An 18,884-nucleotide genomic window follows, 5' to 3' on the forward strand; every position below is an offset into this window, starting at 1 on the left:
CTAATGGAGTGACCGCATCGTCTGCTTTTTGAAAAACCACCACTGCTCTCAAACGTTGTAATATTTGTATTCATTGTTTCAATCTCCGCCTTTTATTATCCCCCATAGGACGCCACTAGATTCATTATAGATATTCTGGAAAACATTTTTATATTATGGCAATGTCTAGATTGAACATGGTTTACATGTTTACAACATCCTAGTCTAAAATGGATGCTCCTCCTTCAGAGGCGGTTTTCTATAAAGAAGTCGCTTCATCAGAATGTACTAAAATCTTTAAAATATGCTGACAACCAGCGCTGCCATAATATGTCAAAAATAAATGTGCATTGTAGAGGGCTGTCAAAAATCTTTTCGATTTTATTTCACATTACATCAAAATATTTAAAATTTAGTGACCGTCGAGTTTTACAAAGATAAATCATTAATCATCCTAAGAAAAATTAACAAAACCTATTATATACCTACTGGAATGAGCCAAACGTAAAACATATTTTGGCGTAGGTAGGGGAAGCTGTTGTACCTTGGACAGGGTTGTACCTCGAACACATGCATGTTTTTGTATGTTGGCGCCATTTTATCTTAAAATTTACAATAGTAGTTTGATTACCTTCATCTTAGTGGATAATTAACGCTAGTTTTAGATGGCAAGCGGCACGCGTGTTTATGTGAAGTGAGTTGGAAAATTTTCGTTCGTAAAAGTAAGTTTTTTTCATTTTTTTTTTTTGTAATTGTGACCTTCTGCACGAGGTGTGGGAAAGGGAGCAGTGCCCTAAAGCCTGGAGGGATGGTACCGTTGTTACTCTGCACAAAAAGGGTAACCCACAAGACTGTAATAATTACAGAGGAATCACTCTCCTCAGCGTTCCCGGGAAGGTGTTGGCGCAGATTCTCCTGTACAGGATTAGAAGTCCCATGCTGGACGTTTTGCGTGCGCAGCAGAGTGGATTTGTCCCGGGGAAGTCCTGCTCAGAGCATATTTCAACTCTCCGAAGCCTTCTGCAACAGTACCAAGAGATGAATATACCTGTCGCCTGCTGCTTCGTGGACTATGAAAAGGCATTTGACAGTCCTCATCGTGAATCTCTGTGGCAAATTCTGCTAGGATATGGTGTCCCACGGAAACTGGTCGCCGTGATAAGTGCTCTCTACACCAATACAGAGTGTCGCGTGAGAGCAGCCGGAACATCCTCTGACCTCTTTGAAATCACGTCAGGAGTCAAGCAAGGATGTGTACTTGCGCCCTTTCTTTTTATCATCATGATGGATTTCATAATGCGTAAGACGGTTTGCCCCGACAGTGGGATACGCCTACATCATGATGACACAAGCGATCTATGCGAAGAAAGACTGTGCGACTTGGAGTATGCAGACGACGCAGTCGTGTTTGACTCGACGATCGAGAGGTTGGAGGTGACCGTGAACAGGCTAGCCGCGAACTCGATGCGTGTGGGTCTTCATCTGAATGCCGCTAAGACCAAATCCATGTGCAGTGCTGCTTGCATCGACGCCGACACTCCTCTGCGGGTTTCTGGTCTGCCCGTCGAGCTGGTGTCCAGATTCAAGTACTTGGGTGCCACGGTTGCCGATGATGGTGGTATTTCTAGTGAGCTTGGAATCCGCATGGGTGTGGCGGGCTCTGCGTTCAACCAACTTGGAGTCGCATGGAGGTCAAGGCTGTATTCTGTGAGGACCAAATGTCGTTTGTTTAACGCGTGCGTGCTACCTGTGCTCCTGTATGGCTGTGAGACATGGCATCTTACTAAGCTTCAAGAGTCTCGGCTTTTGAGCTTTGAGAATCGATGTCTCCGCAGAATCTTAGGGGTACATTGGTACGACCGCGTTACAAATATCCGAGTTCGTGAGCAGACACAACAGCCTTCGGTGATTGAAGTTATCACGAAGAGACGATTCACGTGGCTGGGACATGTATTCCGGATGCCGCCAAAAAGTGCAGCACTTCGTACCCTTGTGGCACAGCCTCAAGGGTTCCGTCGCCGTGGCCGGCCCTCCCTCACCCTGCAGCGATGCTACAAAAGTGACCTACGTGCTGCAGGTCTGACATGGCGGGAGGCACAGGAGTTAGCGATGGACCGAGGGAAGTGGCGCCAACTTGTGCTTGCCCTATGCCCCAATGTTGGGACGTGGCAGGGTGAAAGAAGAAAGAAGAAGATGTTTCTTGTGTGAATAAGTAATAGTGTAATTGCATTAAATTTCATATGTCCATAACATTGGGTTATTATAGATTTTGTATTCCTTACCTAAAAAAAACTATTAATTGTTTTTGTCATTTTGGCGTGGTGTTGTACCTTGGACATAAAAAATACGTTGTACCTCGAACATGTCCAAGGTACAACGCGTTTGCAACCCATATTGTGTATGACTATGATTAGTATTGTTCATTCATTTAAACATTCAATTTAATTCAAACTATTGTTTAAACTTGTTCCAGGTGTTTACTTAATATGCCTCGTACGTATCAAGACAGGAATCAAGAGGGTTCGCCCGGATAACGAAAAAATACACAGTGCGATCCGTTTAATAAAATAACATAAATATACGCTGAACAGAGCTCCGAAACTAAACGGGTTACTCAGAAGCACAATAAGAAAGTATATTCATCATTTTGAAAATACTGAAAAGCCTGCACCCTTTATGAAAATCTTGCTTTAAAGAAAATTTTCAGTGAAGAAGAAGAACAAAATATGTTGCTGCAATACATTACAGAAGCTGCATCTTTGCAGTATGCCTTCTATGATAAGACCTCACCCCAAAGCTGCCCCGCGGAAAAATAATCGCCAGGGGCGAGAAAAGGGTCGATCTCGTAGTCTGACTGATACACCGGAGAAATTAAGAATCGAGGATAAGAAGAAAACCAAGCTGGCGAAGACTTAAAATATTATTCCATCGAAAAAAACTAATTATGTTCTTAAAAAAGTTTCTGCTGTTAAGAAAAAGCTATTAGTTAGTTTCGAATCTTCATCAGCAGAGTCATCGGCTGATAATTTTGCACTTCAAGACTCCAGCGATTCAGAAGGACCTCAAGAATTTCCAGATGAATTTTAATCTACACTGAATTTAGAATATCAAGTGGGGAATTTTTTAATTTTTCTTTATGAAAGAGAATAATTATTTTTTAGGAAAGATCCTAGAAATATGCAAGGATGGAGCCAAGATTAGCTCAATGCAAAAATCGCTAAAGGGTTGGAAATGGTCGGAGAACATCGACTCGAAGAATTATCCTTGAGGTGACGTAATCCAGAAAATTCTACTACCTGAAAAATGCCAATCTAAATTTACTTAATTTACTAAATTTTAAATCTACATTTATCAAGTTAAGGAAATGGTCAAGTATTAGGGTGATAAGGAAGAGATAATTGAGGTTTTATTATTAAATACGATTCATTTTATGTGATATAATATCTACCTAATTCTAATTAAGTTAATTATGGTTTATAATTAAGTATAACTGTTATGAAAAAATGTTCTTCTGTTCCATAAAATATCTTTGTAAAAAGCTTATTTTCTTTTGTCGTAATAAACAAGCGAATACGAATTTAATAAATCTGTGTTTTTATTTAGCATAGGTACCTAAATGTCCCCTTATTATGATTTTTAAATGTATGTCCAAGGTACAACCTTCATATGTTCGAGGTACAACACCCCTGTTGTACCTTGGACCTAAATCCACATTTTTTTATATGGCCTAAAATCACCATAAATATCAAGATATTTAATTTGATACATGTATCAAAGCATGCGCAACAGATGCTAAAATCAAACCAACTAAAGTTGGCAATTTTACCTATAACCAGTAATTTATGAAAAATCAAAAACAGAAAATAGGTCCGAGGTACAACAGGTTCCCCTACCTACTTAGTCGTTTTGTAGTTCCTTACACATATTTAAAAAAAGGTGTCAGTTAAGTAGGTATATGAACTAAACTAAATTTTGTTGCCTCCAATACCCACATGTTATATTGTTATTTTATTTTGCAAAATAACATAATACACGGTACCTACCACAATTTCGTTAATATTAATGTTTAGACGCTGTTCAGTGACGTCCTCAGGCAAAGTGTCGCCCATATGCAGACTTAGAAAGCCGCGCATTTTCACTTTTGGTTTCAAATTGTTTTCAAATTTATTAGGACGTGTCTACTTACCCATTTTATTATTTACTTTCGGCTATGTTAAACAGACAAATAAACCATACATAATTAAAATTGACATACACACCACCCGCTGAGAACTAGATCATTTCACAAAACCTACTACACTATACATATAAAACAAACACTGACGGTGTTAGGTACGTAGATGTCTGTGACGCTGAGGTTTGGAGGTACCTTTGTCATTTTTTTACCTGACATTACAATAATTACTACTTCTGGAAAACCATCACTGCTCTCAAAAGTTGTGATATTTTTATTATTCGCTGCCCTTTATATTGTACTGCCCCTATGCAACGCATGACCTGCCTACCTCCAAGGACGTCTCTTACTCTTTGATACGTAGAGACATAAATTATAATACTTGTTATTTACTTACTTTTTTTTCAATTCGATGATTTGTTCTTGAAAATTTTCATGTGTTTTTTTTTAAATATAGATAAGTGCGCCCCTTACCTAACCATTGCTTTTGTTATATTTAAAATAATCATTTACCTTACTATAGAAATAAATATCAAATAAAATGATACCAGAATCCGTTCATACATGATTCATTTTTACGTAATAATCAATTAAACTGATAAATGCGATGGAAAAATGAACTAATAATAAATAATGAATAAGGGCCACTTGCAAACCGTGCTTAATTTTATAACGTCATTATTGTATTATTACTCCCCAACAGTGTTGCCAACCGTACTATAATTATAGTACAGTACTATAATTTTGATTCGACGAAAAATGTAAAATACTATAATTTTACGCCAAATATGCCACAATACTATAATTTTAAGGGATTCAAGACGAAAAATGTTCCTGTACTATATTTTTATCAGAAATACTATAATTTTTAGGCCTTTGTACTATAATCAGCATTATGCAGCATGTACTATAATCAGCATTAAAGATGGCAACACTGCTCCCCAATGTGTATAGGTATAGCCCAATGTCAGATATATAATATTGTATTTATACAGTATAGTGTGTACTTAAATTTACATTGCGGGCTTCTCATTCGGGGACTTCGGGTTCAATTCCCGATGAAATCACAATATACCTATATATTAAGTGATAATTTCAAAGCCTGGGTATTTATGCGATCATTTCAGTTCAACTACTACACTATTGTAATTGGGCCTCATAACCTACTGTATTGTTAAAAAGAATTCTTCTTCTTCTTTCACTCTGTCACGTCCCAACATTGGGGCATAGGGCAAGCGCAAGTTGGCGCCACTTCCCTCGGTCCATCGCCTACTCCTGCGCCTCCTGCCATGTCAGACCTGCAGCACGTAGGTCGCTTTTGTAGCATCGCTGCAGGATGAGGGAGGGCCGGCCACGGCGACGGAACCCTTGAGGCTGTGCCACAAGGGTACGAAGTGCCGCACTCTTTGGCGGCATCCGGAATACATGTCCCAGCCACGTAAATCGTCTCTTCGTGATAACTTCAATCACCGAAGGATTAAAAAGAATAATAGGTATATAAAACACACTGGAATAAGGGCGATTCTTTGGAGGTTTTTGTCAGATAATTAATTATCTATAACCTTTTCTGGAAAAATAACCCATTTTTGGTATTCTGTCTCTACTACGCCTAGGTATATCAATGTGTTTATAATTATTCCGATAAACGCCCGATGGAGGTTTATCACAAGGAGGTCTTCACGTACCTAGAACCGCCACTGCCCTCCAAAAATTAATCCGGCAACGGCAGTTAGTTACCAATAAATATTACTACACCATGTGTATTCTTTATAAGAAATTCTTTTCCTAAACTAAGTAACACACATTCGTTTTTGTGTTTGTTTATTACTCTATCAAAAACGTGTCATTGTTTTGACGTCATATTACAACAGATCCAGAAATGGCAGTTTGAAAGTTTTGTGTGAACTTTTCCGAATCAATTTCTCAATATTAATATTATTGTATCAGACGGCAGAATACTTATACTTCGCAAAGACAAACAGAGATAGCATCTAATAGTGATTATTATTAGATGACACTTATATATTGTGTACAAGTTTTTTTCACACTGATTTATTAACAAGTCTTTTGCAGCTAGGAGTTTGCGACGCTTTTGAACCCAGACAAGACGACTTCAAGCCGATGACGAATGAAAAAAATATCTACGTCAGAAACATAGAACAAGCAATTACCGTTACCATAAGAAAGTACATGGAGCCAGGAGTGAAAAAACGTAAGTACACACTACATTTTACATATTGTGTTAATGCGATTGATTGTAAAAATACTTAGGGCGATTGCATGCTGGCGCGAAACGACGACGGTGCTTGCGACGAGCGACGCAATGATTGACAAACGCTATCACATCTAAACTCGCCTCGTGTGCCGCACATCCATAAATTAAACCTTCCGAGAACGGCGATCCAGTATTGCTTGTGAAGACCGCGCACATCTACCTAGCGACAGTCGCGTGTAGCTTTCGAAATTTATAGATATTTGAACGTGGTGATCGGCGAGCCGGTATAGGAATGACCAATTCGTAGGTGTTTGTATGCGACCTGGCGTCTTCGACTCGGAGCCCGAGAAGCATTCAACTTGTCGATTGCAACAGCAGATGTTTTCTTCAAACAAAACAGTCGCACTCGACCAATCTGCGGAGCTCCATTTGGCAACGTGTGTTTTGTAAATAACGATGACGTCTCATCGACGTATTCGACTCGTTGTAGGCGAGACGAGTTTTGATGTGAGAGCCGGCTTACATAATTAATTCATAATAACATGGCAGTATGTTCAGAAATTTATAATATATAATAACGAGAGGCGATAACTTTTACATATATATATTGTATTCATATGTCCCTTATGGGTTAAGGTCACAGCACAGATTAATAAATAGAATTCTGATAAGCTATTCCTCAATATACTACATTTTGACGCAGGGTTTTGAATGTGTGATTGTCCTACGAAAATTAACTACACAATATAGAGGTGCAATAGTGTGTGTTGCAACCTTCAAATACACGAATATTGAATGAGCGTCAGTGCATAAACCGAGAGCAGTTATCAGAACGAAGGACAAGTTTTAAATGACGTATTATTGACACGTGTTATCCCATATTCTTCCACACTCAAGATCGGTTGCCAGTTACTCCACACCCGTTCGGTATTTCAGTTCCCATTAATTATGTGTTCCCTGGTTAAAGTGCTCTCCAGCAATTATCTCAATAAATATAACAATATGAACTAATCGTTTACACTCACAAAAAATGGATTCGCAAAATTACAAAAAAATAAGATTTTTTTCCTCGTTCAGTGGCGCACCCAGGATTTAATATTGGGGGGGGGGCAAGGAGGAGAATGTAAATTAGTCCCATAGGCTCTTTTTCTTCTTCACAGCCTAATCTCTCGTTTATCGGTCTTTTGTCTATTGCACTCGGTGTACCTACACCATGGTCCCCACATCCTGAAACGGGCTCTCAAGCCAGGATATTTGGCGGCCCCCCTACCTACCGCTAAGATTACAGGCAGTGTGAAACACTAAATTAACGTTTTCCAAATTGTGTTTTAGTTCAAATTAAGGGTACTTATACAGTGAATTATTGGCGATTTTTAATACATCTACTTTAATAATGGAGCTGTCGAGTATCGACACATAATAATCAAAAAATATATAGCACAATTATATAAGTAATTGAAAATGTTCATGGCCATGAAGTGTAATAGCGCCGCAGGCGACTTTTTTTTACTATTAAAGCTAATTTATGGTGTGTGTTTATCTCACTTATCTGGTCAACCCGACACGTCGGGGCCCCCATAACCCGGGCCCCCAGGCTAGAGCTCCGTCAGCCCTCCCAAGCTATGACCTACACCACTCCGGAATTCGGGTGGACACGGAGAATTTTTTGAAAGTTCCATTAGGGATTGTATATTGGACATTAGTATTTCGAAATTTTTGTGTTAGAAATTAAAATCTAAGAGTTTTTTCTATAAAGGTGCTGGTGAATTACATTCTGATCATTTTTATTTTGGGGGGTGCCAGGGCCCCCTGCCCCCTCCCCCCTGGGTGCGCCACTGTCCTCATTCACTACGTATTGTATTATTATGAATGACCAATTCACTTATTTGCAACACCTACTATCCAACTAAACTAAAACCGACTTGTTATCCAGCTGGAATTCAACAAAAACAGATTAAATGCAATTTTATCAAATTTACATAGTTATTCGTACATATATAGGTATTCTTTTAACACTACTACAGGCCAAGAGTCCCAATGACAGTATTGTATTTAGTAATAGAACATAGAACTGAAATAATCACAAATACCAAGACTTTGAGAAAAATCATGTGAATATATTGTGAACTCTCTGGGATCGAACCCGGAGCTCCCGGACGAAATGCCAGCGCCTTACGTAGACCTTGCACCACGAGAGCCGCATGAGAATGCGTCTACCATGCTTTCCATGTCCGATCCTAAGAAGATCATTTATTATTATGTATAGTGGAACAATAATTTTACATTAAGGGGGGACATGCTCGTCGAAGGTCAAAATTGAGTTTTTATTGTATTTTAAAACCATTATCCTGGACACTCCTTAAACGTTGTAGATAATCTATTTATATAATTTTGAAGCCTTATTATCCTTTATAGTTATTTTAAACATTTGATGACTGCATAAAGTATTTTTGTTACATAAAATAGTATTCTTTTAAACCTCTCGCTCTAATGTTTTAGAATATAGTCATATTTCGGTACATAACTGTGCAGTGGTGTTAAGATTTTTTACATTTATTAATTTTTAAACGCATTTATAAAACCATTAGCACAATTTATTACGAGATAATTTTTGTAAAGTATTCACGATAAAAAATTATATTGATAATCTCTGTGATCCCAAATTTGACAAGAATTAGGCATTTTATTATTCAAAAAATCGGCAAGATTAACACATTTCAAGATGATTCTAAAGATATTTATTATAAGCTATGTCTTTGACCATTCAAGTGTGATAAACATCTTATGAATAATGATTGCTTTATAATAATTATTGACCTAAGAATAAGGTAGTGTTTTTTTGAAATACGCCATTTCTTTTGTCATTCCCCAGTGGTTAAGCTACAACATACGGCCGTAGCCATAAATTGACAAACTATAATTGAAGTAGGGAGTAAAATGATATTGACGCGCGTGTATGAACATATACCGTTTAAAAAAAAATAAAAAAAAATTCGGTTAGGTACATGTTCAAACACGCGCGTTAACATAATTTTACTCCCTACTTTAATTATAGTTTGTCATTTTATGGCTATGGCCGTATGTTGTAGCTTAACCACTAGGGAATGACAAAAGAAATGGCGTATTTCAAAAAAACACTACCTTATTCTTAGGTCAATAATTATTATAAAGCAATCATTATTCATAAGATTTTTATCACACTTGAATGGTCAAAGACATAGCTTATAATAAGTATCTTTAGATTCATCTTCAAATGTGTTAATCTTGTCGATTTTTTGAATAATAAAATGCCTAATTCTTGTCAAATTTGGGATCACAGAGATTATCAAAATAATTTTTTATCGTGAATATTTTACAAAAATTATCTCGTAATAAATTATACTAATGGTTTTATAAATGCGTTTAAAAATTAATAAATGTAAAAAATCTTAACACCACTGCACAGTTCTGTACCGAAATATGACTATATTCTAAAACATTAGAGCGAGAGGTTTAAAAGAATACTATTTTATGTAACAAAAATACTTCATGCAGTCATGAAATGTGTAAAATAACTATAAAGGATAATAAGGCTTCAAAATTATATAAATAGATTATCTACAACGTTTAAGGAGTGTCCAGGATCATGGTTTGAAAATACAATAAAAACTCAATTTTGACCTTCGACGAGCATGTCCCCCCTTAATGTAAAATTATTGTTCCACTATACATAATAATAAATTCGTATAACATTTTATCAAATGACGAGTTCTTCGTTGAACATTTCACCGTGGAATACGTATTCTACAACATGTGGCGCTAGTTTGCTGTTCCAATTAGATTCAATACGAATTTCATGAGATGTCTTTATTGGTTTTAAATAATTTAATGTTGAAAGTACATAAATAATATACCTATACGATGTGATTGTATTCATAATCTACTTACCTACCTATTTTCTAATGTGTGTTCCTTGTATTACGATGGTTTTGTTTTAAGTGTTTTATTTAGACATTAGTATTGTCAGTTACCGAAATAGATATATGTTTTAAATATGATTAATAAATAATATTATATTTATAATTCCCTGTGTAATATATTAGTATTAGCTAGTATTAGTATATTGGTAAGTAATATTACACTTTAATGGTATAAATTATCAACAGCTATTTATTGGTGGTAATTGGTAAAATATTATATTAGGAGATTATCTTTATTATTAGAATATTATGGTTTCAAATGTTTTATTCAGAATTCTATAATCTTGTTGTAGCCACATGTTGTAGAATACTTATTCTACGGTGAAATGTTCAACGAAGAACTCGTGATTTGATTAAATGTTGCACGAACTCATGTTTCACGTACTGCGGCACACGAATAAGTGTTCTACGTTGAACTGTTTACGTACAAATTTCCGGATACGAAGCATTACACATGGTGAATTTGGTTTCTAATCCCGACTTCATTTAGTTATTTACTGTCAAAACTATCAAACTTCACGCTTATGTGGTATGTTTCTAATAATTAAAATAATTGTTTCGTATTATCACCCGAAATAACGAATTTCCTTGTTCTGACTTTATATATTCTTCAGATACACAATATTGTATCGGAAATATATGGTCGATTATTAAAGACCGCCCAACCTCTTTGGGTCGTATAGTACTAAGATAAATAATTCATGTATAATAAAACACGGTTCTTGTCGGTTTACAAGAAGCCAGCTGCAAACAAATTTTGAAAATATACGATATACTGAATTATTGTTAGGTTAGGTTAGGTTAGGTTTTCATTCTTGAAGGAACATTATTATCTGCAATGGTCCACGAACAACGCGTATTTCATAGTATACGCCATACGGTCATCTCTTTCCGATAAGAAAGCTCATGGCGAGTTGTGCTACGGTGAAATGTAACACGTAAAATTTATATATGACCCTTCAGATGAGCAGTTGCCACGGTAATTATAAACATTTGAATAACCGATTCATTCAATAGATATCTATGTTACCAGCCTAAAATAAATTTCAATAAGTGCTAATAAGATGTGTAAACTTCAAAACCCGTGTCAAGAGTTGAATCACCTACCATGTGATTAAACTTCATGTTCATGTGATAAGTGCTTCGTCACTATACAGAGTTAAACCTCTTTGGAATCTGGGTTCAGCCCCGGCCATCTCAACAGTGGCATAACTAGCGTCCGTACAATTCGGCAATATCGCACTGATAAGAAAAACTGATATAATTAGTGGCGTCTCCAATAAAACTAGCATAATTAAGAATACCTGCTTCTTTTAATTGACAAAAAGATACAAAATGTACACCGTCGCCCCACGGTGCCTTTACGTTCTTAAGGCTATACTTCAGCTGGTGCATTGTCTAAAAAGATCGTGAATACGCGACGCGCAGATTGTACAAACGACGCGTGACGAACAAAACATAATTTTTCATAAAAATATAATGTCAAAACATGCGTCAATTTAATGTTATGTTTATTGTTATATTAGTATTAATAATAATACATTCATTGATATATTTTCTTTTTCGATTAAATGCGTAACGTTTTTTAGTCATCTTTACACGATTTAAGAATATATTCCTCCGACGCCATCACATAACAAATTGACGTACTCACAGCTCGACTATCGCTCTCCGATTGGCAACGAGTGCGAATTTTCGTCCCACCTATTGTTGAAAATTATTTGCCGTTTCACTGCTGTATGCTCTTAAGCCTTTTCACAGCCGATTTTAATTCGGCGTGCGTCGAAAATCGGATATCCAAAAGTATATCAAAAGGATCCAATGGAGGTGGACGGTTCACCACTCTGCAGAAATGATTCTTTCAAATCTTCCTGACGCATTCTGCATCATACTCTTGGTCATGGCCCCCACATCCTGAAGCGGGCCCCAAGGCCAGGATCTTTGACGCCCCCCCTACCTATCACTAAGGTTAAAGGCAGTTTGAGACTCTACAGTGGCGTTTTCTAAATGGTGTTCGTGTCAATAAAAATTCAGTGTATTTTTAGCGATTTTTAACACATCGAATTATGAAGTTGTCGAGTATCAACACACAATAACTAAAAATTGCATCGCACAACCATATATTTTAAAATGGTAATAACCATTTTAGGGCATATTTAAGATGTGTGTTTATTTCAATCATGTGGTCGACCCGCTACGCCGGGCCCCCAAGCTAGAGCCATGTCAGCCCCCCCCCCCTCCTTGTGGGGGCCATGCTCTAGGTATCGCTCTACTGAGGCCGCGAATGGCTCGGGTAGTCGATGGTCGCAGAGTTCGGCGGTAATTCGGAACAGTTTCCTAGAGTCATTTTTGCTTGCTGCTCTAAATTTGCTGGTTTATTAATCGACGCTTTTCGAGGCGCACTCATTGCTTGACAACCCTATCTTGGATCTGGCAGTCAGTTCGGCGGCCCTCGGTTTGATCGGGGTCTATTTCCTCGTCTCTCCGGGTTTTCAGCCTGGCTCGCTTTCCAACTTCATCCCACGTTTCATCAAACATTCATTTTGGCTACTCACTCCTTCTGGTACAAAGGAGGTACAAACCAACGGGTCTAGGACGATTCGGCAGCGGGACAACTGGGCGCTACGCAATCGAATGAAATAAGTAAATAGACGTTCGTGAATTATAAAATATATATTTAATACTTGGTGAGATTTTAAATATGTAGGTAGTACACGTAAATAATGATTTAATTGTGCATTATGTTTCAGTTCCGTTCAGTTCAGTTCCAATGAGAAGAGAGTTCTTTTATTTTCATATGAAGTGTCAGGCATAATAATAATTCTCAATCCGCAATAAAAAAACAACATTATGTTAAGAGCAAAATCAATTAAAACTACTAAGTAGTAGATACTCGTAGAAACTTATTAAACTTCGTCTAGGTACTTTCTGTATCAAGTCGTAACGAACGTCTATTTATTACATTAATGAATGTTATTTCATTCGATAGTGCGGCGCCCACTTATCGTGGCGTCCAGTTGTCCTAGTGCTGAACCAATGACACAATGGCACTCTTTATGAAGCTACAATACATATAATACTCCTATAAAATGGCTTTAAGCAAACTGAATTAGATCTTGCCAGGAAGGGCGTTTCCTGATTTTAAAACAACCTGATAAAAAGGATTAAGTAGATAGTATAGTTAAATCAGTATACAGTGACACCATGGGGACAGTAAAAGCCGCTTGTAATTGTAATAGTATTATTTGCCAGCATTGAAACAGGCATTGCAGCAAACAATCCCAATACACAATACAGCCTCGAATCATCTATGGTGCCACTGTATAGCGTTTACCTATAGCTACACGTATACAAAAATACAGGCAACTTGAAACATGAAACTACTCAGAAATTTGTAACAATGCTCAAAAAAAAAAACACGATGGAATTGAATATTAATTAATTATGCTGTTATAGGTACATAGTGAGAAAAAAATGATTCACATACGAATGTACTAGACTACTAGGTACATCTACATAGATTCTAGATATCCAGAGTTGAGGTTGAGGTATTAGTGACTTCATTTTGATTCTTGATATTGTAGGTATCTAATGAAATATTCACGTTAAAGCATATGTGTCCAGCTACCAGCGTTGCTAACTTAGCGTTTCGCTTGCAAAAAATGCATCTAGCTTATGGCGTTTTTTTGATGCCTTTAACAGCTTTAAAAGTGCTAAAAATAAGCTAGATATTTAGTTTATCTATTTTCTTGCACATCAAATTTCTGACTATCAGATACTTAATGCAGGTAGGTCGGTACCTATCTTAGTGAGAAATAAAATACGATGTAACAATTTCATGCATTATTTAATGTCTTTGTATATTATTCCGAATCTCCGCGTATATAAAATAATAATTTAACAATAAATTTAATATTCATCTAAAATGTTTGTTCTTTAATTCTCTATATCTGTCCTACAAGAAAAAAGCTCACGTCTTCAAAAATGAAACGAAACTTGAACACCGTTGACACAATATGGGTATTTGTTGTCAATTTTGAAATATATTTTTTGGACATTTTTTCGACTTTTGTCGATACGCGAAAACAAATGTATTGACTTCGTTCTTGGCAGAATAAGTAAATTTACTTGCAATATTATTTTCACAAAATCTAGCGGTTTTTCCTGCCAAATAGCTTGTTTTCATACCCCGTCTGGCATGTTTTTGTCAACTACAGTTGGCAACACTGCTTATGTGTCTCCATGCCTGCTCAATTAATAAGTTTTATTAAGGCACATTGCGCCCAATATTATTTATACATATTTCACCATCCTAAATTAGTAAAATACATAAACCTTGTCTATATATAATAACCTATATAATATAACCCTGAAAATTTTACTGATTTTTAAGAGTACCCACCCCAACCAATCTACTGCTTTATGGAAGGGGTTGACTTTTTATTCCACTTATCGGAAAAGTAATTTTTCTATTGTCGGGTAAAATTTTTGATTAATTATGTTTTAGAATGACTCATCAGATAAATAAGTAAGTACCGAACTTCCCTGTATATGTGTTTTTATACACGATAACAAAGCTAACTCATTAACAAAGAAAATTAAGAAATTATCGCATACTATTATGGGTAAAAAAAAACAAAAAAACAGTCGACGAGTTTGTATATCTGGGATCGACCGTCAGTGGAAAGGGCGGATGCGAAGCGGAAATAAGAAGGCGCACACAGATTGCAAAAAATGCGATGACACGCCTTACCACTCACTATATGGAAGGATCGGGGAATTTCGATTGCAACAAAAATGATGCTTGTGCAAACATTAGTGTTCTCGATATTTATATACGGAGTCGAGTCGTGGACCATGAAGGCAAGAGAACGGAAGGCAATTGATGCCTTTGAGATGTGGTGTTGATGCCGAATGCTTCGTATTTCTTGGACGGAGCACAGGACGAACCAGTCAATCATCCAGAGACTGAAGACAAAGGAACGGTTCTCGACAATATGTCTGAGAAGAATTCTGCAGTTTTTCGGACGTATTGTTAGGTGCGGACCGGACAACCTGGAGAGACTGGTAGTTTTGGGTGGCCTCCAGGGAAGGCGAAGCAGAGGAAGAACGTCTGCGCGCTGGAGCGACCAAGTGAAAGAGCTGACTGAAGGCACCATCCATTCTGCCCTGAGAGAAGCGGAAGATCGAGAAGGATGGAAAGTCTTGGTCGCTCAAAGGATGGCGAAATTGAAATGTGGCCACGATCCTCAGCCATGAGTGCACGACCAAGAAGAAGACGAAGTAAAAATAGGCCCTTATATCCTTATTGGACGTCTAGTGGTTAACAAAAGTTTTCACCAGTATTTAAAAAAATCTACAAAGAAACACTTAATATACAAAATTTAATACTTTTTAATTATTGTATTATCCTCGACACCCACGGTGGCCGCGCGGCATAAGCGTTGGACTATCACGCTGTGGGTCTCAGGTTCGAATCCTGGGTCTGGCAAGTACACATATTGTTTTTCAGTTTGTGTGTGAGTCAGGGTATGGACCTTATAGGTTGAGCAAGTGGCTGACATCCATTTCTCGTAAAAAACAAAATCTGTTAATACAAACCTCTACTCTGTGGAGGCCCATATGATCCTATTAGGATCGGAAATGGTCGAAAGAAAAAAAGAGTATGTTTAAATCCAAGCGTCACCGCTTTTAAACAATGTTCTGCGCATGATAATCACATCATACCTCTCGCACATATGAATCCCGGGATTGATAAAGATAATCCCGAAGATTCTTTAGCCGTCAATGTCAAACGATATAAGTACAGAATGGTTACATATATTTAGGTATGTATATTTTAATTGAACTGGCGTTTCATGAGTATTCTTCTTTTTGGTGTCATCTTCTATCGAAGGTAAATCCAGTGACGTCCCGTTGGTGTAGGCAGATTGAGCGTCGCTTGGGGGCGGCAGTTACTCGATGGGCGGCAAATCGAGATTTGGTATACTTATAGAAATAGCTCAAAATATTTTGTTTACATGTAATACCTACCTACAATAATAACTTTGTAAAAATTGTGTGGAAATAACAAATCTGTGTATTGCTAAATGGTACAAACAAAATGTGTCAGAAATATTTACCAAATACGACATCAGACTTTGATAATTTGGGTAAATGTCTAACTTAATTATATTTATTCGCTTTTTATATCAAAATTTAATTTTGCGTGTATTTTGTTAGTAATGACGTATCAATACAGCACATTTCTTAGATACTGGAGTCTATCTACTAAAGGGTGATAAAAATACTGTATAAAAAATGGGGCGGCTTTTTGGCCCTGCCTAGAGGCGGCATTTTATCTAGGGACGTCACTGGGTAAAGCAACGGAATTGCAGTAGGTACCTATTGTAGGATTTGGTTTTGTAAGGTTACAACTACGATGTACTGATTTCTTTCGTGTCCGGAAACTTGTACGTACGCAGTTCGCCATATCACAGTTCACCGTGAAATGTTGTATCGTAAATATATGGCCGTATGTATATTAAACGTCGTCCAACCTCTTCGGGTCGTAATTGTACTGACATAAAATTCATGTCTAAATAAAACACGGTTCTTGACGGTTTACAGTAGGCCAGCAGGAAACATTTTTTTTAAAATAGCCGATATACTGGATTACTTGTTAGGTTAGGTTAGGTTTTCATTATTGAATTCATGAATTTTGCCAAAATCGGCAATGTAAATTGAATTAATGTTCATATTTAGTCTAATAAAATTGGAGACCGTATAGTATACGGTCATCTCTTTCCGATAAGAAAGCTCACGGCGAACTGTGCCACGGTGAAATGTTTTACGTACAATTTACATGTAACCGATTCTGTAGCTGTTGGGCGACGTTAAGATGCGGTCGCCAAAAGCTACATTGATGTAGACGCGAAAATTGTCTCTGCCTTACTTTCTGATAAGTAGGGTCTGGCAAGCATGACCCCCACATCCTGAAGCGCGCCCCAAGCTAGGATCTTTGGCGCCCCCCCCCTACATATCGCTAAGGATGAAGGCACACGCTCTACAGTAACGTTTTCCAAATGGTGTACGCGAAAAAATTAATGTGGATACCAAAAATACACCCATTTGAATAATGGAGTTATGTCGAGTATCGATACACAATTAACAATTTTATCGTGTACCTAACCACATCATTTTAAAATATAACATTATTTAAGGAAAATAGAGCCGCAGGCGTCTTTTTTTAACATTAAAGCAATTTTGTGATGTTTGTTTATCTCACTTATCTGATCGACTCGATCGACTCGCCGGGCCCCTCCTTAACCCGGGCCCTTAGGCTAGAGCCCTGTCAGCCCCCCCCCTTGTGGGGGCCATGCTGGTAAGACGAGACCTGATCGTTTCAAATCACCAACGCCTTTGACATTGAGTCAGTTATAAAGGTTCTAAAATCAAGAGAATCTTCCTATTACATTTCCCTGAATTATGAAATGGCCTGAAACCAATGACATATTAAATTGCCTGTCATTGCCTGAAACATATTTCTCACTTCGTTTACGTGGTAGAACTTCATTGTCGACCATTACAAAGATAGTTTTATAACCAGAAACAGTTGTCAGCGTAAATGACTCAATCAAAGTAAAATTAATTGAAAACCATTCATTTTAATTGTTCGGAAACAAAGTTAATTGTACAATTTTCGAGTTGGTGAATTGAAAGTTAGCGGCTTACGTAACTTAGATTGTATGTAGCTGTCATAATAATAGTGCACCATCCATTCATAACAGTGACGTCCCTAGACAAAATGCCGCCCCTAAGCAGCGCCAATATGCCGCCCCATTTTTATACAGTATTTTTTACCATCATTCATGACTCCAATATCTAAGAAATGTGTTGTATGGATACATTAGTAACAAAATATATACCGCTAAATTTAATTTAAATGACATCTCTTCTTCAGTAGATAATATTGCGGGTCACGGTTTCAGATACATTTAAAAATACATCTGACAACTTTCAAAACTCGCGAGTGACTGGCAAAAATATTTGGATAAATTTATTAGGTTATTATGTACCTACCAAATCATTAAAATATAATTCGCAAATCTGCACGTGTCATTGCTGGTCATCAAGGACGTGACGTCCAAGAACAACGGAAGTAAACTAGACATCGCAAACACGAAACAAAAATTACATTCCTGTTAAACCTTTCATGTTAATTAATACATTTTATTTCCAACCAGTGAGCTCATTTTTTTAATGAAAAGATATTCCCGTTATTACTAAGTTTAGGTGCCTATTTCTATATATACCTACTGTACGACATCATTATTTAGGCAACAACAGGAAGTCGCTCTTATCGCGTATAGAATATTTCACATTGTTGTCATTTTTTGAGAAAACATATCCCGCAAAATTAGGTTTTAAGTTTATATCAATTCTATTCTCAGTAAGTTTATAAGTACATTAATTTATAAGTCTAATTATTGTTCAATAAATATCAATAGAATTTTTTTTTCAAATAATTTCACCTCTTAATTATTACTATTATATTAGGTTAATTAATACAGCGTAA

General features: G+C 36.9%; 1 protein-coding gene across 1 annotated transcript in view; it reads left to right on the forward strand.

The window, feature by feature from the left end:
* LOC147068964 (uncharacterized) overlaps nt 1–18,884 on the forward strand; it is a 79,984-nt gene that overhangs the window by 22,288 nt on the left and 38,812 nt on the right. Inside the window, exon 3 of the mRNA XM_085951189.1 lies at nt 6,227–6,365. Coding sequence (XP_085807315.1) covers nt 6,227–6,365 — 139 coding nt within the window. The remainder of the gene's footprint in view (nt 1–6,226; nt 6,366–18,884) is intronic.

Source organism: Rhyacophila brunnea, unplaced genomic scaffold, assembly GCF_057557595.1.
Source record: "Rhyacophila brunnea isolate RB1 unplaced genomic scaffold, BYU_Rbru_1.0 scaffold_24, whole genome shotgun sequence".
Lineage (NCBI taxonomy): Eukaryota > Metazoa > Arthropoda > Insecta > Trichoptera > Rhyacophilidae > Rhyacophila > Rhyacophila brunnea.